The sequence below is a fragment of the Marmota monax genome, unplaced genomic scaffold, assembly GCF_021218885.2.
Source record: "Marmota monax isolate L192 unplaced genomic scaffold, Marmota_monax_Labrador192_F-V1.1 WCK01_AAM20220418_F8-fsc00017, whole genome shotgun sequence".
Taxonomy (NCBI): domain Eukaryota; kingdom Metazoa; phylum Chordata; class Mammalia; order Rodentia; family Sciuridae; genus Marmota; species Marmota monax.
Window position 1 is genome coordinate 19668788 of NW_026695241.1, and position 22538 is coordinate 19691325.

The following is a 22538-nucleotide window of genomic DNA, read 5'->3' on the forward strand; positions in this document are numbered from 1 at the left end:
GGCTGTGAGCTAGCTGAAGTAGCCCATGTGCATAGCCAAGCACAGAAGACCCTCAAGCATCTAGGCCTCTAATTAAATGTACATAAATTCAGGGACCATATGCTGCAATCCACTGTAACTTCAGACTGATTTTTTTTTCTGAGTTTGCTAAGGAAAAGAATGGAAAATATGAAATATTCTATTTGTACTGTGGTTTGCTCTTTTTTTAATTAGGAAATGAACCAAATGTACAGAGGAGTGTGGAGAATATAACCCACATCTGTGTGCATATTGCCCACCTGTGACAAACTCTACTGTTATTCTACATTTGATGACAACTTTTTTTTGAGGGGGGGCAGTTACTGAAGATTTAGCCCTGTGGTGCTTTACCGTTGAAATACATCTCCATCCTATTTTAAATTTTTAAATTTTGAGGCAGTGTCTTGCTGAGTAGTGATCCTCCTGCCTCAGCCTCCTTAGTAGGTAGAATTATAGGCATGTGCTACTACACCCAACTGATGACAACTTTTAAAATTAAATGAAATATTATGTATAAAGCAGAAACCCATGTGTCCTACTTATCCTAGCTGATGCTATCCCCAGTCCCTTCTCACCCCCAGGAACACTCCCTATCACTGATTTTGATATAACATTCTTGTGCAAGCTTTTATACTTCTATTACCCAGAACTGTGTGTACCTTTAAACAAAAAGTATCGATCTGCATGTTTAGGAACATTACATAAATGGTATCTGCTATTTGCTTCCCTGGCCTCAGCTGGACATTGTCTTTGAGATTTATCTACACTGATACCTGTATTTGGTTCATTCTTATAATGACTGAATCATATTCAGTTTTATCAAAACACTACAATTTGTTTATTCGTTCTTATATTCATAGGCATTCAGGTTGTCTCCAATTTTTCTTTAATAGAAACAAAGCATCAATGATCAATCTCGTACCTTGCTTTGCCCTGGGCTAGCCTTCCTCTACGTACATACTTAGGAAGTGAACGGCTAAATCAAGGATACATTTAGCTTTAGCATTACTGGTTAGTGACAGACTGCTTTACATAGTTGTCACCACAATTCCCCCACTGGCAGTGTAGGTGAGTTTCCTTTAATCCACATTCTGGCCAACACAGATTAGTTTCTGTCCCCTGGGGGCTAAAGAGTCTTGTCCTTCTCAGGCCAGGGTGGCACATATCCACTCAATGCATTCTCATAGGAACCGTGGGCAGAGGTGACACAGGTCTTATTTATGACCATCTGGCAGGAGGGTACCCTGAGGCCCAGAATGATGAGCCTGAATGGACCCACGAGCCTTGGATCCCAGGCATGCATCCCACCATGGGGACCAGATACATGGTGAGAACACAAACTCTGCACCCACCTTCAGAGAATAAAAGCTATTCAAAAAATTTGTACTGGGTGGCAAATATCAACAATTATACACAGTAACAGAGGACAAGGAAATTGCTATTTTTTTTGGGGGGGGGACTTTTCATAAAACACATCCTTTCCTTCTTTGATCCTGACAATACCCCTGTGAGAAGGACTCAGATTATTACTGTCCCTACTTTACTGATAAGTGAGGTTCGTAGTAGAAGATTGGATCGTGAGGGCTGGGATGTAGCTCAGTGGTACAGCGCTTGCCTAGCATGCACAAGGCCCTGGATTCAATCCTTAGTACTGCCAAAAAAGCAATTCCAGTGATTGGATCTTGAGTCCCTTTATCTTAGCAGCATGTCAGCTAGAGATAGACATCTGAGAATCAAGGATTCGGAATATATACTGGGAGCACAGGCAGGTCTGTGACATCTCTCCTGGCCTCTAGCCAAGCGCCCTGGCAAGGTCACACCACAAACTCAGAGCATTTCTTTACCTAGTGACACCTGAAATCAAACTGTAACATCTTGACTCCGGCCCCTAGCAGGCCCGTGGATTTGAGGAGCAAGGCACTTGCTTTCTATGCCTTGGTTTTCTTGTCTGCAACATGGACAGACAGCCCTGGCCTCCCAACAAGGCTGTGAGCTAGCTGAAGTAGCCCATGTGCATAGCCAAGCACAGAAGACCCTCAAGCACTCGCTGCCACAATGAAGCTGTGACTGTGACTTCGGCTGCCCTTGGGAGGGGCAGCAGGCCTGGGCAGGAGGAAGACACCACAGCAAGACAACCCAATGTGGCTCACTGATTCTGGGGACAGCCCATCCATACAGCCTAAGAAGCACACTAATCTGGAGAGGCTGGCTCTTGGTACCCATGCAGGGAACTAGAGGAGCCACAGCCAGGGGCAGGCAGTAGTCCTACAGGAGCATCTGCCAGGTCACCTGAAGGCCCTTGTAAGTCCACGACTTCATTCTTCTCTCAGCTGAACAATGCAGAAGGATTACAGCTGACGGTTCACTGCACACAGTCACAGCTGAGTGTGGGCGGCCTGGGCTGTGCCTGAGGCAGGGATCAGGGAAGCCCACACCACACACGGTGGAGGGAACCCGAAACGCAGAAGCAAGGGACCAACTGTGTATCCTGACCTACTTTCCATTTTCACCCATCCCAGAAGGCCCTGTCCATGATTTAGGAAGCAATCCAAGGTCACTGGTGGACTAGACACCAGTCCTTATCATCAACTAATTTCCTAGCCCCAATCATGGCAGAAAAACATGTAGTTAGAAGATAGGCATGTTGGGATCCACTCTCAGTTCTGCCTCTTTTTATCTGGATGAACTTTAACCTTTATAAGCCCCCGTTACAGAGGAGCTAAAAGCACCTTTCCCACCTGTCCATTCAAGCTGTGGCAGCACATGAGATAAGGTACATGGCATTTAACTAGCCATGTGAATGGCATGGAGCTGTTCCTGCTCTGTGAAGAGGCATCGTGCTGTGGAGGTGAGAGGTGGGTGTGCCCCTGTCTCACGCACACATTTGCCAGGAAAGTTGGTTCACTCCACGATCCTGAGACAGGCTGAAACAATATCCAGGCTTCCTGGAAAGCATATCTATAACCATGGCCTCCAAGCTTCCTATTCTAACCAGGTGAGATACTCAACCACGGAGACAGTCACAGTCAACCAGTGACAAGAGAAAAGCCATAGGTTTCTGGAGGCAGAGTTCAAATACCAGCTCTGTCCCTTGCTTGCTGGGTGTGCTTTGACAGGTCCCTTGCCCATCTAGAGTCTCAGCTAAGTCATTTGTAAAACAAGAAGAATAATTCCTACTTTGTACTGTCCTGAGAAGTCAATGAGATTCTATGTGCTTGTCACCCTAAAAATCTTCAACAAATCATGGCTGCAAGTTTAATCTCCAGGGGCTTCTAATTCCCCACCTGTGAATGAGCGACAGTTGCTGCCCCCGTGCGGGGCTGCAGTGTGGATGACATGAGACAGCACCTGGAGCCAGCATGAGATGGGCCAGTGCCTATAGGCTCCAGGGGGACAAGATGGAGGAGTGTTTGATTCCCCAGTGACTGCTCAGTACCTTGGAGAGTACCGCCCAGCCAGCATTAGTGAAGTGAATGAGTGAAGTAAGTACTCTCAGGATGGTTAACTGTGGGTTACCTGAACTTCCCTCAGCTTCAGCTTCCTCATCTGTAAAAATGGGTAGAATAATACCTACCTGGGAGGGCAGTTGTGGAAACCAAGTGCCTACGGCAGACGCTCCAAACACTTTCTGACATTGGGTGCGCCTTGCACCCTGCTCCCCAGCAGACACCACAGGAGGCAGCTGGGTAAGTAAGAGCAATGTTTTACTGAGCAATACAGGACTGCGTACTAGGAAGGGTTTACAAGGAGGGAAAGGTACCCCAGCCGGCCCCAGCCACCCCCGACACCCAGAAACTACAGTACTTAGGAGTTACACACAACGGCCATAATGGGTGGATATCTGTCCATAACAAACAAACCATAGCATATTTATACTGTATCACATCGAGTGATTATAGAAATCCATATATATATTGCTTGTATAAAATCTTTTTTTTTTGTAAAAAATATTAAAAAAAAAAAAAAGAAAAAGAAAAAGAAAGTATAAAAACCGTGTGCAGTGGAAAGCCCTGCCAGGACAGCCAGTCTGTAAACATTCAGTGAGTGTGTGCTTTGGAAGGGCGCCCGCGCCTCAGTGCCCACGGCAACCTCCAGCAGGCCCGCGAGGGTCACCCGGCTGCCACCTCCCGGGCAGGGACATCGCCCGCCCCTCTCCACCTCTGTACCAGGGTCGGGGGAGGGCTAGGGGCAGGCGATTGCAGGTTTGCGCTGAGTTCCATCCTCAGCTCCATTTTGGTTACAACTCATGGCTTTTCCTGGCCGCTCGGTGGTCCCTCGGGTGGGTGGCGCTGGCAGAGAAGCTGGAGACGCGCCCGAGGCTGCCGGCTGGGCATTTCTCTGATGCGGGTGCCTCGTCCTGCCTCCCTCGGGCCGCGCCCCAGGCAGGTCAGCCCCACCCGCAGTTCAGCTTTGGTCTCAGCGCTTGGTCCCTCTGGGTTCCCTCAGCCCGATCTTCCTCGCATGTGGCTGATCCGAGTTCCACGCCAGAGCCCGCCCGAGGCCGCCGTGCTGAGCCTCAGTGTAGAGTTTGTCATGCACCAAGGAAAGGCCGCCTGGGAGCCCCCTCCTCCTCCGTCTCTCCTCCTCCTCCTCCCCTTCCTCCTCCTCCTCTGCCAGGCCCAGGGTCACTTCTTCTCCAGCTGCTCCAGCAGCGGGTGGCCTTCGGACTCGGGCGTCTTGACGCTGTCGGTCCTGACGATGCAGGTGGGGCGGTGGCGGTTCAGCATGAGGATGAGCTGCTGCCGCTCCTGCTTCAGCTCCTCGATCTGCGTCTTCAGCTCCGCGTTCATGAGCTCCAGCCGCTCGGACTCCTGCGCAAACAGACACACACTGTGAGACTCCCCCGCGGGCTCGGAGCGGTTCTGCCTGTGGGTGGGCGCGGGGCACCTGCGGGTGGCATTGGTATCGCCTGCGTTGTTTTCTACTTGTTCCCTGTGGCCGTTGAGGCTCTGGGCTAACTACTTTTTGCAGGCAGTGACATTGTGACACTGGACTGTCACAGTGGGATGAGTCCAGGTGACATTCTGGGGCCAGCCTGACTCATGTTCGGCCTCGGGGGCTTTTGCACAGGAAGTAAAAGGTGGGCAAAGAACAGAGGCCAGGAGGATCTAGTGGAGGGTGCACAGAAGGCCTGTGGTGGCCAAGGATGACAGTACAATGGCAAGTGCTCTGATGTATGATAAATATATAATGGGGATATTCTGGCCTGTGGAACCCCAGTGTGGTCATGTCAGTCTATAATTATTTAAACAGTCTCTTCCACACCTGCTGAAATCTATAGACATTTTGTTCACAGAAGGGCAACTGTCAAGCAGCCTACTGGATCCCGAGTGAGGTTTAGATGGACTTCAAGTGAGATTTCCAAGGCACTTCCAGCTGAGCTGGAGAGGCTCTGGGCAAAGGAAGAGATGTTGACTTGGTGGGGCTGGGGTCATGTGTCGAGTGGGGACAGGTGATGGCCACACCAATTCAGGGCCTTGGGGTCCAACAAAATGGCAGAAAAGCATCTGAATGATTTTTTTTTTTTCTTCTGGGACTATGCCTAAACACTTAGAACCAGTTTGAGAGCTGAAATTTATTCCTGGGCCAGTAAAGTTTTAGGCCAATTTAGTTCTCAACTGGGAGTGACTCTGCCTCTCAGGAGACATTTGACAATGTCGGGAGACGTTTTTTGGTTGTCACCAGACAGGGAGGATGGGCAGAGGCCAGTCTGCTATGGACAGTGAAAACTATCCCATCCAAAATGCCACAGGGCAGAGACTCAGCAACCCATCGGCTCAGGAGGCTGAGGCAGGAGGATCGAAAGTTCAAAGCCAACCTCAGCAAAATCAAGGTTCTAAGCAACTCAGTGAGACCCTGTCTCTAAATAAAATACAAAATAGGGCTGGGCATGTGGCTCACTGGCCAAGTGTCTGTGAGTTCAGTCCCTGATACAAAAAAATAAAAAAAAAAAGGAGCAGGCTGTGTGTAACTGAGCATGTGACAATCATATTGTCCCTCCACAGCACAGGGCAGGAGGAACAGCCTCCCTCTAAGGGTTCTGGAGGCTCAGTGGGGCTCACGCACCCCAGGTGGGCTGCCTTCCTCAGTCCAGTCCACTGGGTTGTTCCTTGTGCTCATCTCCAAGGTGGCAGAATGAGCTCCTGACTGCTGGGGAAGGTAAGCCTCGTGGCCAGAGACCCAGGGAGAAAGCCTCAAAAAAAGTGGGAAAAAAGTGCTCGGGAAAGATATTAAAAACCAGTTATGGTGGTTTTTCATTTGACAGGCTGAGATGTGACTGGGAAGCTGGCCTGGTCCATGGGTCTCAGGATTCTGAGAAATCTACCTTGGGAGCCAGGAGAGACCCCACAGGAAACCATCATAGTCTGTGGAAGTTTGGTGCCAATGTTAGCCACCTGCACAGTGAGTGACTCCGGGGACTTTTGACATTTCCAGTTCTCCAGCCCAAAGTGCTAGCTCTGTCCTCAAATTTTCCTGAGCTTCTGCCTCAAGGAGTCTCAGGGTACCCCACCACCCATGATTTGCGGAGGACCTGCTGGAACAGAGAATGTCTGGGGAATCCAAAGGCTCTGTGGATCTTCTCATCTCTGAACTTACTAGGAACCATCAGCCACCCAGGGCTTAGGAGACCTTCAAAGAAGATTAATGAGCAGGGTCTCTCCTTGGCTTAAAAGATGAGTTGGTTCTGGTGGGTAGAGAAGGGAAGGGAAGAACTTCAGGTAGGAGCCCTGAGTGAGCAGGGACACAGACATGGGAGAGCAGAAGATGCATAAAGAACATACAAATGGGTCTGGGGATGTGGCTCAAGCGCTAACGTGCTCGCCTGGCATGCGCAGGGCGCTGGGTTCAATCCTCAGCACCACATAAAATAAAATAAAGGTGTCCACCGAAAACTGAAAAATAAATATTAAAAAAATTCTTTAAAAAAAAAAAAAGAAGATACAAATGGTCCAGGTGTCCACAGCTCACTTTTGGACACAGTAGTGTGGAAGGCAGGAAAGGCAAGTTAAGAGCTAGACTATAGCTCTGGAAAGCCTGTGGGTTTAGCATCAGAGTCTGGGGCACATTTCTTAACTTCTCAGAGCTTTGGTCATTTCATCTGTAAAAAAGGCAATGATCTTGGGGATCAGAAGAACTGATCCCCAATAATATGAAAAAGAGAGAAGAAAGATGTTTAAAAAAAAATAGGTCCTGATGACCACCAGGATTTGGAGAATGGAGGAGACGGAGCAGAGCTGACCCTGAGACTGAGGAAGGAGTCTGTCAGGAGAGCTGTTCTGGAAAGTGTTGGCAGGGCAGAGAAGTTCATAAGTGCAGCGAGCTTGAAGTCAAAACTGATACCAAGCAGATGTGTCCAACATGCGGAATTCATTAATATCACACACAGATGCACCTGCCAGAAACAGCCGCATGTCCAAACAACCCATCAGTGTCACCTGACACCAATGAGGCGAGAGGCAACTGGCTCTGCACAGGCAACTGTCACAGGAATGCAGTTGTCTGTTGGTTTGAGAATGTGAGAGCCTACCATGGGCTCTCTTGAAGTCTGCCTGGCTGTCACAATGTCACTAACCACCTTTCCCTTTTGTTAGGGTCTGGGGCTACATATTTATTTCTTGTGAAACCATAAGTTGTGTTCAGAAGACTCTCTTTTTAATCATGATTGTAGAAGTGGCTTGTGGCTTTGTAATAGCAATTACCCGATTTGTTTTCCTAATGAATGAATAGGAACCAGCGAGGACCTCCATATGTTAATTAGGAAATGAAATGATTCTGTCTGTATTTTTTTTTTTTTTGGTGTTTGTTGTTTTGACTTCTGGTAGATATTAATTGCTCTAGAAGAATTGAAACCATTTGTTGTTTTAGAACCGAATCAGTGCAAGGGGAGGTTCTGTCTCCTATGCTGTGGTCAGCAAAGTCAGTAGTAAGAAATATTAGGTGAAGGGCTGGGTGGCCCGGCCAAGTCACTCCCTGTTTCTGGGCCTCAGTGATGACTCAGAAAACATGATGATTGGCCCAAAAGACTTCACTACAGTCTCTTGCTTTATATTTTAAAAAGTCAAAAAATTACTCAAAGGTACATAAAATAGAGTTCCATAAACTTTTTTTAAGAGTTGAGAAGTAGCGAGGTGTGGCATTCAGAGCCTGAAAGACGTGTCTAAGTTAAAATTCTGACACTGCTACTTGCCAGCTACGCCACTCTGAACATGTTTTGTAATTCCTCTGAGTCTGGGCAACCTGAATAGGACACTAGACAGCAGAGGAAGCCCTGGATTCTCTGTCCACTGACTCAGCCACTGTGTGACATTGAGTGAGTCTTTGAGTCCTCAGGATCCTCCTCAGTGGAATGGGGCTCTTAGTCTCCTCCCAGAGTGGTTGTGACCATTAAGAAGAGAGAGCTATGCAGAGTGCAGAGCACCATAGGAACGTGAGGTGACATTACTACCAACACCCAGAGAACCTGCCTTGGGCACAGGTGCTGGACAGGGCCAGCGGTATGGTATAGTAGGTGTTTGACAAGTGTTACTGGAATGAAGGACAGTTCCCACAGTACACTAGGCCTCCCAGTATAATACTCAGAACACCTGGGGCTGCTGCTCCTGACCACAGACAGAGGAAGAGGAGGCATTTGGGAAGCCCCAGGGCCTACAAGGTGTGGACCCAATCCCTCTAAGGGCCTGATTCCTGCTCAGGGTTCAGGGCCTCAGCTGGTAGACGCAGGGAACTCTCCAAGATGCAGTAGCTTGGAGAGGTCAAGTTACTTGCCTGATCCTCCAGGGGAGGATCTGGTGTCCGGGGGTTTGGAGGCACAGTTAACACAGACAGTTGCACTTATGCCTAGACCTGACACTCAGCCTCCGCTTCCCAGGCGGGTTGGGGAGTAGGGGGCCTGGACTTGGGCCCAGACAGTGCTGCCTCAAACTGTCCCACCCAGACCCCAGGCGACACTCATCTCTTCACCTTCCCAGCCTCATCTTCTCTCATTGGGACAACAAGGACACTACTCAGGTCTGCAGCCCATGCCCCACCTTGCAGCCAGCCAGAGGGATGCTTCAGAGGTTTTCCCCCTCCTCCTGAAACCCTCTCATGGTTTTCCGTAAACCGTCATCCTAGTCACTAGGCCAGGACAACAGGCACAATCCCGGACTGTCCCAGGCAACCCAGCACCTGGGACCACTCCGCAAACGCCAGTTCTGGGCCCGCCTGCCTCTGCAGCTCTGCTCAGCAACCTAACCTCCAGCCACACAGACATTCTGTCAATGCCTTAACCACATCCCTAAGCAACACCTCCCACCTTCGCACGAACCCTTCCTGGAAACCCCTACATCCATGTCCAGCATCTTATTCCTTCTGCTGCTCTGATCTCACAGCTAAAGCCTAGATGTTCCTTGGCTTAGCCCAGGACAGGCCCCCTGCAGTTCCCACAGTACACTGGGCCTCCCAGTGGGATACTTAGAACACCTGACTCTCCTCCAGCTCCCACGGCCATCCCAGGGCAGACGCAGCCTGTTTATCCACAGTGCGACAGGAGCAGCTGGCACTCATCCATCGTTAGTTGGCTGGATGGGTGGATGAGCAAATGGATGAGTGAATCCCTGCCCTCCACTTGTCATCTGTGACTTCAGGCAAGTAACTTGACCTCTCCAAGCTACAGGTCAGTCTCTAAAATGGGAATAGTTAATATCTCACTGGACTGTTGAAAGGATTCATGGAGATTTATGAAAGACCTGGCACATGGTAGGTGTTTGACAAGTGTTACTGGAATGAAGGACAGTGAGTGCTGTCTGTCTGGCAATGACTGGATGTCACACTGTGTGTCACTGGTATGTGGGCTCAGGTATGTCTTGCTGCCTACGGTCTGACAGGCCTCTGGAAGAGGGAGCTCTGGTGAGGCTTCTCTAGCTCCCTGTGCCTCCCCCAGCTCTGTCTGCTGCAGGGCAGGCAGAGTGTCCAGCACTGTCCCCGAGTGCACCAGGCAGAGCTCTGGACATGTAGCACATGTGAACGAACACTTGTGGAATCAAGGAATGAACAAAAGAACGAATGAACCAACTGGTAAACCAGTGAACTAGAGCCGGTGTGGCGGAGTGAAGGACAAAGGTTTGCGGTCAGCCGCAGGCTGGGCTCTCATCCCACCTAGTCGCTGAGAGACCTGGGTGAGTGACTTGACCTCCCCACACTTTGGATTCCTTATCTGTAGAAAGTCACCCACCTCATATGGTTATTCAACCAACAAAATGAGATCAGAAACATTTCATGTAGCACTTAGCACAGTGCCATCTTTATAAATGCTAGCAACTGTGGTTAATTATTATATACTGGCAGAACAGGGCCTGTTCTTATGCTGTTATTATGTATTGTTACTGCTATTATTTATTATATTTACTATTATCATGATTGGGTACTGGTTTGGACTAATAAGCTTTCAGGAAATCAGGAAAAGGCTCAGCAGCCTAGGGCTGCCTTGGATCCCTAGAGACAGCGGCCAAGCCTGGGGTGGGGAGTGGGGGCACTTCTTCAGTGGGGCTGGTGGGTGACCAGGGCTGGATGAGCCACCTGTAGTTAAGGGAAGGTGGTTTTCTCTGTACAAAACTGGCTCTGTCCACTGCCCAGGTGCATGCTGTTATCATCTGGCTTCATGAGCACCCACCCTAGACAACAGTGGTGGGCACAAGGGACCAAATTTGGTAGTGCCAGTCCCGGGCCATGTGGCACCTGGCACTTGGGTCTACGGTTTCTAGGCCTCCAGGTGACAGGTTGGGCAGAAGCTGCTGCAGGCTGCCTTGGACGGGTGGCAGAAAGGGCAGTGGGTGTGGCCATTGATTCCACACCATCCGATGATGTCTCCTGTGCAGACAGGACACCAGCTGCTCCAAAGACTGGACAGGCCTCCCCACCTGCTGGCCAGCCCCGGCTCACCCGCTGCAGGAACTCCGTGCGCTCCTTCTTCTTGTTGCGGCATCGGGCTGCTGCGACTTTGTTCTTCTCCCGACGCCTTTTCCGTCGCTCCTCTTCCTCGTCTAGCTGTGAGGGCAACAGAGCCACCGATTAGGCACTGAGACCAACTGGGACACAGGGACAGATAGAGGGACAGTTCCCCCTTCCCAGCCGAGCGCTCACTGGTGTTCAGCCCGCTGGCTGCTGCTAAGAGGATCCTCTCAGGCCAGTGGGGATCCCGGGGAGCAGTTGCCCTCCCACAAGCCCCAGGTGGGCTACCTGAGCCTGCCAGAGTTAGGGGGCCAGGACCCGGGGAAGCCACTTTGACAAGGCTGCACCTGGCAGGCGGGCCGGCCTGTTCTCCGCGCCCGACCCAAGGCCTGCGGGCATGATTTTCCGGGCCAGCAGTTCTCAGGCACTTCCTCTAAAAGTGTCTTGGGCACGGACACTACTTTCCCATCCCACCTGCACCCCTCTCACCTCCCAGATTCTTTAACCCCCTCCTCCCACCCTCTGTTGAGATTTTAAACCCTCAAGCCCTTCCATGTTGATGGTCCTCCCTCCTGGTCTTTCCAAATTCTCAGATCCATTTCCCTATCCATCTCCCAATGGCTCCAGGGAAACCCTTCACCTTTGCTTCTTCTTCCTCAGGGTGCCAGTGAGGGAGCTGGGGGATTCCAGGGCCCAGCCCAGGGGCCTCCTGTGTCTCCAACTCGCTTCTCTCCCAGGACATGTTGGAACTCACCACGCATGAGCCCATTAGATGGGGAGACAGAAACCCACCGCCCACCAGCTCTGCCTCTGAGCCTAAGCAGCAGTTGTTAGCTTCATTAGTGATGATAACGAGAACTGCCATCGGTTGCCTACTTTGCTAAATACTTTCAGTGCATCATTTAATTCTCATAATCGAGTCTTATAAGGAAACTGCTATTATTGTCCCATCTTATAGATAGTGACACTGAGGTTCAATGACTCCGTTTGTCTAGATCATACAACTGGGAAATGACAGAGCCAGGATTTTAAACTCTAGATTTCATGAGCTTCATTTCTCCTGCTCTTGAATCCTGGAATGCACAGCCCCGGTCCGTCCAGGGCACTTTGGTATGGTAACTCCTGCTGCCCATTACCTATTAGGAAAATCTGGAGGACTCATAGGTCCGGCTGGGCTGGGGCCAGCTCAGAGTCAGAGGCCACCAGAGAAGCTGTTGGACTGCCCCGGGCTTGCCAACTCTCTCACTTCTCAAGCAGGGCAGGGGGTGGAGCGGGGGTGACTCTGGCAGCCCAAGGCCTGCAGCAAGGTCTCAGCCCAAAGGGCTACAGGCCAGGAAAATAAGCAGCCTCTCTTCATGCACTCCCAGCATGCTCTAGGAGCTCAGGACAGAGGGCCTGAGTCCTGGCAGGGCAGCCTCTTCTTCCTTCCCCGCCACCTCTGGGCTTCTCCTGACCCACTCTCACCCCCAGGAGACTTCTCGTCAACACCACCGCACCCAAGCACCTCCCAACCCCTTGGCTTCCTTTGAAACAGAACCAGAAGTGACAGCTCCTCTGGCTGACCTGCATCTGGGAAAATAGAAACCTGGCCGAAATTGATTCCGCCCAACCTCAGCCTCACCCCTAGGGTAACCGTGACGACAGGCACAGGGAAGGAACTGGAGGAAGTGGCTGGCAGTGCAATCTCCCCTCCCTCGGCCAAGAGGGTTTGCCCACAAACTGCCAAGGTGATGTGTGCAGGCTGGGCACTGCTGGGCCTCCAGCCTTCCCTTGGGGGACACGCCCCTGTGCCCCAAGGCCTGACTCCTACCCCACCCCTGCACAGGACCTAATTCTGCAGAGTCAGGAGCAAATGCAGAAAGGCCCCGCGCTGAGAGAAGTTTAACAGATTAACTGGGCCAGCTCGACCCCCAGATTGGCAGAGTTGCTCCACCCACCCTCTGCAGTCACATCCATCCCCCCTCTACCACCACTCCAAGTCTCGCCCTCTCTAAGTCAGCCAGGCCTTCCTGGCCCCCACTAAGAGGATCTTTCTTTCCCACCTGGTAAACCTCTGCTCAGCTTTTAAGAGTAAATGTCACCTTCTCTGCAAAGGCTCCTGTGACTCCCCACATAGAATCAGCTGCCTTTCCTGTGCTCTGTAAGAGCCTATTGCACCTCACCACTGCCCTTGGCACCTGTATTCCCTGCAGGTCTAGACACAGGGATCTGAACATGGCACTTGGAAGGAGCTCCACAGATGTCACTCGGAGGAATGAATGGAATAAGGATTCCAGAGGACAATGCCACCGGCTTGGATTCTTTCACTATGAAGCAACTTAGCACCATGTTGCATCTGCATAATCTTTTCCCTGAGTGCTCAGGGGATCCTACCCTGCAGGGAGGGTCTCATCTCTGTAGAAGGCAAGTAAAGCTTGAGCATTGGGTCCCAGCTACCCCAGGGGCACAGGGCACTGATGGCTGTGGCAGGTCTGCACGAACCCCAAGCAGGCCCAGAACCTGGAGTGTGCACGTGGGCCTGAAGGCCCCAGTTCCATAGCCTCTCTCCACGTGGACAGAGGGCCTGGGCAGCCTTCTTCCTCCTTCCCCAGCTCCCATGCCCATCCCCAGGCCTTCCCTGCACTCATTCCTCACCTGGGCTGGCCTCTCCTAATAAGGCAAGACATGGCCCCAAAGCCCCTTGCCACACCTTCCCCATTAAACTGGTGCAGTGTCTTCCCTAAATCCTCCTGCTGCTGTTTAAAAATTACCCAGAGGAGATGTAGAAAACGGTTGTCGAGGTCCCCCCAAAATAAAGTAGGATCTGCAGGGCCCCACAGCTCCCCAGGATCCTCTCACAGGTGCCGGCGCCATCTGGGCCCCCAATGGGACCATTTCCCTCCCCATTCCCCAAGTCCTCTTTCAGGCTCTTCTTGCATCTCCAGAGTGAAGGCTTCTGCCTCCTCCTTCCTGAGCCTTCCCGAATTCTCTAGAGCATTTGGCCAGAGTGGGTTAGAGCACTGTTTGTACCACACTCAGCTTGGACATCTAAAAGCAGAACCCCGATTGGAGGGGACGATGCTCTCTACAGACCCAGCTGGGAGAGCCCTGGTGGCTGAGGAGGGGGCACCCCTGAATTTATCCTGCGACTTCCTCCTGTGGCCTGGAGCGAAAATGAGGGTTTGTTGTTGTTGTTGTTGGTGGTGGTGGTGGTGGTGTGTGTACTGGGGATTGAACCCAGGGGTGCTTTACCACTGCGCCACGCTACATCACCAGCTCTTTTTATTTCATTTTGAGATAGGGTCTCACTAAGGTGCCAAGGTTGGTCTTGAACTTGCAATTCTCCTGCCTCAACCTCCAGAGTAGCAGGGATTATGGTGTGTGCCATTGTGCCTGACAGTCCTGGAGTGAGCTGAGAAGGTTTCTGGCACTTCCAGAAAGACGTCTGGGACACCAGGGTTCTACTCTTGGGAAGACAGGGGATGCCAGATGATAATGGAGAGTAGAATATGGTCCCCAGTAATTAGGGGAAAAAAATCCTACACGAGAGCAATGTTTCTAGAACCAACTGTTTGGACAGAGGCAGAACCTGGATGAAGAAAGGCCCCTTAAACAGCAGTCATAAAAAGCAAACGGTGGGTATCCAGCAGGGAGGAACGGGAAAAATGAAAACCCTGACTCCCCGGCTGCTACCTCCCAGTGGCCAAGCCCGACCCAAACCAGAGTGCAAGGGATGCTGGGTAATGTGGTCCATTGCATAGGCCACCTGGGGCACAGTGCAGGATAGAACAGGAACGGAGCTGTCCGGCAAGGGAGAATATCTAGGTGACCCATCCGAGCTCACCCACAGTGCTGGTCCCAGTCAGGACTGGCAGACAAGGGATCAGGGCCATCCCCGCAGCTGGCTCTGACTGAATTCTTGCCAGCTCAGGCCTGGTGCTTCACGACTCCAAGTGTGGTCTGTGGACATCCAGGTACCAGCCCACAGAAGCGCCTGTTAGACAATCCGCTCTCCACCCAGACCTGCTGAATTGGAGTCTGTGTGTCCGACAATTCCCAGGTGACTTGTGTGCACCTAGAGGTTGGCTCAGGAGGCCGGTAAGTGCTGCTGGAGTTTCTCTCCACAAACGTATTCTTCATTTCAGTAAACACCGCCACCCTCTACCTGGTCATTCAACCAAAAGCAAACCTGGAGGCATTCTTAATCCCTTTCCTCCCATAGTTCACCGGGCAGGTAGCCTCTCTAAGCCACACACCAACACCTCTCCAGCCCTGCTGCCTCCGCCCTGGGCCAAGCCCTCCACCCTGTGCCCTCCACCAGGGCCATGGGCCTAGGGGCTCTCCGTTGCTAAAATGTACGTGGCTCCTCTGCTTAAAACCCTCCAGCAGTTTCCATCACAGATGGAACAGACCCTAGGCTACTCCCGGCCCACAGAGCTGAGGAGACCCGGCCCGCCGGCCTCTCTGACCCTCCCTCGCGTGGCTCTTCTCTACCCCTCAACCAGCAGGGCCTCTTCCTCAAAATGCCCAGTTCTTTCCTGACCGTGGGCCCTGCACTTGCTGTCCTCTCTGCTAAGTCTTCTAGTTGAAGACCTCGCTGACCCCTCCAATCTGAAGTAACCGCACCATCATCTCCCCGTTTTTTCCGCCCAGGTGTTTTCCACTAATCGCATTTACTTTTTCCACATCTGCATCTGCCTGCCACTTCTCAGTTTTCCCCAAGAACATCACTTCATCTATTTACATAAATATCTCTCCTATAGGCCAGGCAAGGTGGCGCACACCCATAATCCCAGCGACTTGGGAGGCGGATCACAAGTCCAAGGGCAGCCTGGGCAATTGAGTGAGACCCTGTCTCAAAATAAAAAATTTTTAAAAAGACTGGGGCTGTAGTTCAGTGGTAGGACACCTCTGGGTTCAATCCCCAGAGCCACCAAAACAAAACAAAACCCATAACACTCCGGTATCCTCTCCCAGCCACTAATGCTGAGCATGGTAGCTTCACATCAGTACAAACAAGGACAGTTCTATTATCCCACCCAATTTACAGGTGAGGGAACTGGGGACGTCAAGGCTGCTGAGATGGCCAGGAACAAGCACAGGGTTTGAATCCAGGCCTTTGTGCCAAAGGCCTGAGCACTCCTTCTTTTCAAAAAGCAGGTGGTCTGCGTGCAGCAGAAGCTTCCAACTCTAATGGCAATGATCATTTTTGCTTTTTCCTTATTGGGTCTTCTTAAATTAAAAAAAGAAAAAGTTTATTGCACAATTAACATGAATGTGGAACACGCACGCTCCACGTGAGGCTCCAAGGAGGGGCCTCACCCCCACCGTGACCCGGGGTCATGCTTCTCAGCTCCCTTCTGCAGGCCACGCAGCTTTGCCGTGGTGGCAACAGCAGCCCAGATGTGAATTTGAATTCTGACATGTCACAGGCATTTTCAAAATGAGATCTTGCGAGATGCACCGAGAGACGGAATGAGAAAAGAGAAGTGACACATTCAACCCAGGGCGCCGGAAACACTCTCACAGGGACAAGGCAATAAGGGAAAAGAGCAATAATGCCTGTGGCAAGGAGGAGTGAGAGACCCAAACCAGCACGAACTGGAGTGGCAGAGGGATGAAGTGTCTCATCTCAAACTGGGAACACAGGCCAGGGGGACAGACCAGGCCGAGAGACCAGGCTTGCCTGAGGCTCAGGGCATCAGGGTTGAGAGAATCGGCTTTGGGGGTCTTCAAGAACTGAGTTCTCCAGAAACTCTGCTACAGACTGGCTGTGGGCTCCTGGGAAAGTCACTGGGTCTCCCTGAGCCTCCACTCCTCACTTGTAAAAGGAAGGCATTCAGCCTGCTGCCCAGGGCTGTCGTGAGGCCTAAGTTCCTGCCCAGAGCCTAAAACACAGGAAGGGGTCTGCAGAAGGCAGCTTCCCTGCTGCATCCCAGGTGAGGCTGGGAGACGTGGATTGGGCACAGCAGCACACTCAGCCACCCTCCTGACAGCAGGTGACACACAAAGGAGACCTGGGGAGAGGGAGGAGCAGGGTGGACCAACCCTGCAACCTCCAAACTAGCCCTGGACTAGACTGCCAGCCAGGCCCACAAGAGCACCCCCCACCTCCACATGCAGAAGCCACATTTCAACACCAGGGACCCAGGAGCACCCTGGGAAGTAAACACCCAAATGCCAAACATACCAGACATTCCCCCATATAAACAGGCTTTGCTGAGCCAGGGGCTGCGGTCCCTCCCTCCCCAACCCCGTCAACAAAGTAGGGCAGTCCAGGGGTGGGATCATGGCCAGGCCAGGCCAGGCCAGGCGGGAGGAATGAGGAAACCCCAGGGGCCATCCTCCAATACCCTTGCTGACCCTCTGCTGCCCGCAAAGGTTGGGAGGGCCCTCTCCCCCAGCACCTCCCTTGGGGCCTAGCTGTTGGAAACAGTAGGCCACTGAGTGTCCACTCTCCTCTGGCCAAGCCTTCCCGCCTAGATGGCTGAAGTCTGGACCTCAGCTGTTCCAGGGAAGAGTGGGCAGGGCTTTCAGAAAAAAATTAAGACAAATGATCACTCAAGACTGGGGTTACCCCTGACTCCCCCGCGGCTACTTCCAACCCATACCACCTCCAGGAGCCAAGCAAGGAACTAGCCATTAGTAAGGAGGAGGGTTAGATGGCACTGTGCCTAAAAGTCTCCCAATATTTAATGTTGGCAACGAATTTCATTTTGAAAGGAATATTACATGAGCCAAACAAAACACTTCAGTGGGCTGCACCAGCCCGTGGCGGCTAATTTATGATCGCTGGCCCACACAGACCCCGCCTGGTCCTCGTCAAGGCCATGTCTTGCTCTGGGACCTCAGACCATCAGCTCGCCTCTCCAGACCTGAGGCTCATCTTTAATAAACACAATTGCTTCCACTTCTCACTAGTCCCCGAACACCTAGGCAAGGTGGGTCTGCGGGGCCTTACAAGTCGGAGAACTGCCACTCAGCAAGGAAGCATCAACCAGAGGTCGCCAAGGCAGAAAGACACAGATGGACCCCACTCAGCCTGTCCGGCAGCCTTCCTTGTGGCTAAGACCTTCCCAAAGTCTCCTCCAACTCTGACTTACCTGGGCATGTTGGCCTGATGGCTGGAGAAGGACTGGGCCGTGGGAAGGACATCCCCAACCCCCTTTTTGGTACCAAGGATAGAACCCAGGGGTGCTTAACCACTGAGCCACATCCCCAGCCATTTTTTATTTTTTACTTTGAGACAGGGTCTCACTGAGTTGTTTAGCTTCTTGCTAAGTTGCTGAGGCTGGTTTTGAACTTGCAATCCTCCTGCCTCAGCCTCCCAAGTCACTGGGATTACAGGTGTGTACCGCCATGCCTGGCTCCCTATCCCCTTTTAAAAAGTGGCAAGCATCTAGGCTCTAAGGCTCACACTTGACGGCAGGGACAGGGGCCTCAGGACAAGCGCACAGGACACTGATCAGTCCATCCTCTTGGGCCTCCTGCCTGTGCTAACTGTACATCATCCCTGTTCCAGATTCTCTCTGCCCCGAGTTTATGACACTCAGATTGTCTGTCCTCTGACCATGCCTCATCAGTCTCTTGCCTGGGATCCTCTTTCCACGGGTCCAGGTGAAGCTTTCTAGGCCCATCCTTGGCCTTCTGCTCTCTCAGTCCCTATGCTCCACCTCTGGAGCCCCATTCCATCTCCTCTCGTGGCTTGCAATGCCAACCAAGCCTTTATTTGCAGACCCAGATGCTCAGCTGCCAGCTGAATGCTCTGTGTGGTTGTTGCTCAGCACCTCAAAGCCTTGGTCTTCTGTTGGTTCCCGCATCTCTATTCTCCACTCCCACTGGCCACCATCTACCTTCCCTAGAGCTAGAAACTCAGGCCTCACCCTCACCTGTTGTCATGAGCTCCAGCTTTGAACACAGAGGCCATCCAGTTCCACACCCTGAGTCATCCTCAGATGTGGTCCCCACTGTCTACCCACTGCCACTTTCTCTCCCCCTGATTTGGCATGACCATCCCCCATCCTAGCCATTGGAGGGACCTTTCCAAAATGCAAATATGACCCAGTCACTGGCCTTTGATGGCAGGGAGTGGCTCTTCTGACCTTCAGGATGAAGCCCAGGCTCCCTAAGGTACCAAGCAGGGATCCCTGATCTTGGCCCTCCTCCTGTGGTCTCACCTGCCGTCTACCCCAACCCTGTGTCTATGCTCAGAAGCACTGAGCTTCTCTCTGCCCTGCGCTTCCCTGGCTGCATGCCTGTGTCCCACTGTTCCCATGGCTGGCTTCCCACGTCTCCTGTACATTCAGCCGGAGCATCACCTCCCACAGGAAGTGGGATCCTCTCAGATCTCACACTCTGCAGGCTGGGGAGGCATCCCTCCTCTCTGAGCTCCTGTACAACTCTGAGCTCATCCTGGTCCCTACTGCATGGTATTCTATCCTCAGTTTCCGTCTCCTCCATCAAAGTGGGAGTTCCATGAGAACAAAGCCTGTGCTTTGTTGACTCTTTGTATGCTGGTCCCTTGCAGAGTTTGTGGCCTGGACAAGAACCTAGGATTCCCGACTCCCTATCCAGTGCTCTTTTTACCTCACTCCAGCCATCCCCCAGCACCAGGACAGAACCAAACACATTCATCTACGAACAAACCCATGCGCAGGAGCTGTGCTCGCTCAAGAGCATCCCAGCCAATCACCAGGTGAAGGCTCTGGACAGGAGCTGGCAGAGGTCATGAATGGTTCCACCTGCCAAAGTCATTCACTCAGTTGCCACGGCTGGGGAGTGGATGGAGAAGGGGCAGCTCAGTGGTCTCAACATCTTCAGAAAAGGGTGGGGAGAGGTAGGGCTATAAAGTCAGCTCCATCTGGAGGTCCCAGAACTGAGGAGACCCAGAGTCCCCACATCCCCCTGCATCATCAGGCTAGGAGCTCCCGTTCAAGGACGGGAAGTGAGTTCGCCCGGCCCAGGTGGGGGAGCAGGAGCACCTTCTTCATGAACTGGAAGCCTGACAACCTGCATTCCTTTGGGCATCAGTGCCCACAGGTGGATCCATCCAACCCAACTTCTTTGTCTCCCCACATTTCAGCAAGATGAAGCACTTCTCTGACCTTGGACCTCCCAATCCCTCTTGTCCACAGCAAAAACTTTGCCTTTAGAGTTAAGAGAATCTATTAAACTAGAGGCTGCAGGCTTGGTGCTGGTTTCTATGAACAGTCTGTCTCCGCTGCTAAGAAGAGAGCATTGTGTTTGGAACAAAGGCCGAGAAAGCCTGCTAGGAAGGCTGACACCCATATACAGCTAACGAAAGAGCAAACACTAACTACAAATATGAGAAAGAGTCCAGGAGAGGTAGGAAAAGTCACCTTGCACGGGCAGAAAACCCACCATGTTAGAGGAAAAGAGACAAAGACTGCGGGGGACTCCTCTGCTGGAAAAGAGCCATTTGGAGAAAGATGAGTTTGTGGAAATGTGTCTATTCTAGCTTTTTTCTTTCTTTCTTTCTTTCTTTCTTTTTCCTATCTACGGTTTCTTGGGGTCTGATTTCCCACTAGGCAATCAATCTAGCTTCTTGCCCAACTAACAATACCTTTAACAGATGAGAAAAGGAGAGAAATAGTGGCCCCACAGGACTCGCACCCTCCCCAAAAGATAGCAAGCAGCAGAATACACCTGCCTGGGAAAAACCCATTTTCTTCTCAAAGAATGACAATCAGTTGAAACCAATTCTTGAACCACAGCAGGAAGCGCTGTAACGTGCCTGGATCATACGGGGTCAGAAAACAGAGAGGAGAGCTCCTGCCCCACGATGCCTTCCACAATTAGACGAAAATGCAATCCTTGCATTGAATATTTATGAACAGGGCTCTTCTGAAAGCCCCGAGTTGGCCAAAGTCAAAGACCACTTCAAGTGCCATCCTATTAAAGCCTTGGAAGTCATTTGTCTTTCATCACGAAGGTGAAAAACAAGGTCCTTGGTTTAATTATTCTCCACCAAGGCAGCTCCATGTAATCTGTATGCAGGGTGTGCAGCTAAAACACAGATTTCAGCCAATTTCTTTCAGGCACGAGACATAGATAACAGACAAATTACCCAGCAGAACGGCCACCTCTACATCAAGGGTTCTGAACGCCTGCTAATAAAAATCCCACTGATGTGACAGGGCCAAATGAGTTCCCAACCAGGGCTGCCTGGCCTGAGAGATGGAAGGGTGATTTTACAGTGAGTGATATGCAGAAGGATTAATATGCAATAAAAGTTCAGAGAGGGATAAAGAAAGGCTTGGCCACACTGAGACTGAGAGCCACCTTCCATACCCCCCAACCCCCACTGCCAGGAGTATGGAGCACCTCCCCAGTTCGTGGACTAGAGCAGCTGAGACTCAAGTTTAGAAGCCACATCCTTTGGCATTAGAATAGCTTATGTAATTCTCCCTTTGAAAGCAATAAAGCATGCAGCTATTGACAAAATCTGCAGCTTAATTAGTTGGGAGATCCCTTAGGACGCAGACACTGGCAATGCCATGCCATGCCTAGGATCCCTAGACATGGAAATAACTGGTCTGGAGCCCTGATTCAGACAGCAAGTCTTGCCTCACCCGGATTCAGGTACTACATACATTCACGGCAGACAGATCCATCCAGGAAACTGGAGTTAGGTTTGAAGAAAAATGTTGTTTTAGATCCTTGTAACCATGCTCAGATAGGATCTTAGACAGAGCTGGAAGGCACCATCAGGTCATCTAACCTGCAGAAAGCATCTGAATCCCCTGGAGGGCTTGTTGCATCACGGGTCTCAGCCCCACCCTCCACAGCACCATCTTCAGTGGGTTAAGGCAAGATCCTCGAATCCAGCCCTTCTAACAAGCTCCCAGATGCTGGTGTTGCTGGTCTGTGAACCAGCTTTGTGGAGTACCAATATATATATATATATATAAAACCCAGTGGATTTTAGAGCAGTTTCAGCAGAAGTATCTTGTTCACATGATACTGCAAAATACTAAATTTAGATAAAGCAGAATTTTATCTAAGGGCTTACAACTGTAACATATTATAGTCGCATGGGAAAATAAGATGTGTTTTGATTGATACAAAACTTTTAACTGAGAGCTTATGTGGGACAACTGCAGGTTTCTGACAGCCTCGGCACGCAGATTATTCCTCTCTTGTTTTTCTTGGACAGGCAGGTCAGTAGTTGGTTATAAATGGTAGGTCGGCGATCAGACAGACAGACAGATAATGCTTTCTCAGCTGCTGTCCACTCTCAAGATGCTCATCATGAAAAGCTGTTTAACATGAATAGCTATCAAGCAATAAAGCATGCAGCCATCAGTTAAAGACAAGTAGCAGAAAGAGCTTCGTTCTGAAGTCTATGCAGAATAGACCAGCCTGGCAGCACATGTCCCCTTGGCCATGCTCTCCAAGGCATTTGATTTGATAACTAATAGATAGAAGCATGTATGTGGGTCTTGCTTTCTTTTAAATAGAAGAGGTGAAATTATACTTTAAAAATGAGGCCCCGGCAGGTGACTTAATCTCAAGGAGCTTCCTTCCATAACAACTCATGGTAGTAATGACACCTGCCTCCCGGGGTTGCTGGAACACATCAGAAGAGATGA

General features: G+C 51.2%; 1 protein-coding gene across 3 annotated transcripts in view; it reads right to left on the bottom strand.

The window, feature by feature from the left end:
• Positions 1 to 3705: 3705 nt before the first annotated feature.
• The window catches only part of Jdp2 (Jun dimerization protein 2), a 37717-nt gene continuing 18884 nt past the window's right edge, over positions 3706 to 22538 (bottom strand). For all 3 annotated transcript variants that reach the window (XM_058577723.1, XM_046440837.2, XM_046440836.2), the window contains exons 3-4: positions 10939 to 11043; positions 3706 to 4829 (exon numbers count right to left, since the gene is read on the bottom strand). In XM_058577723.1, the coding sequence (XP_058433706.1) occupies positions 4644 to 4829; positions 10939 to 11043 (291 nt within the window). In that variant the 3' untranslated portion in view covers positions 3706 to 4643. The remainder of the gene's footprint in view (positions 4830 to 10938; positions 11044 to 22538) is intronic.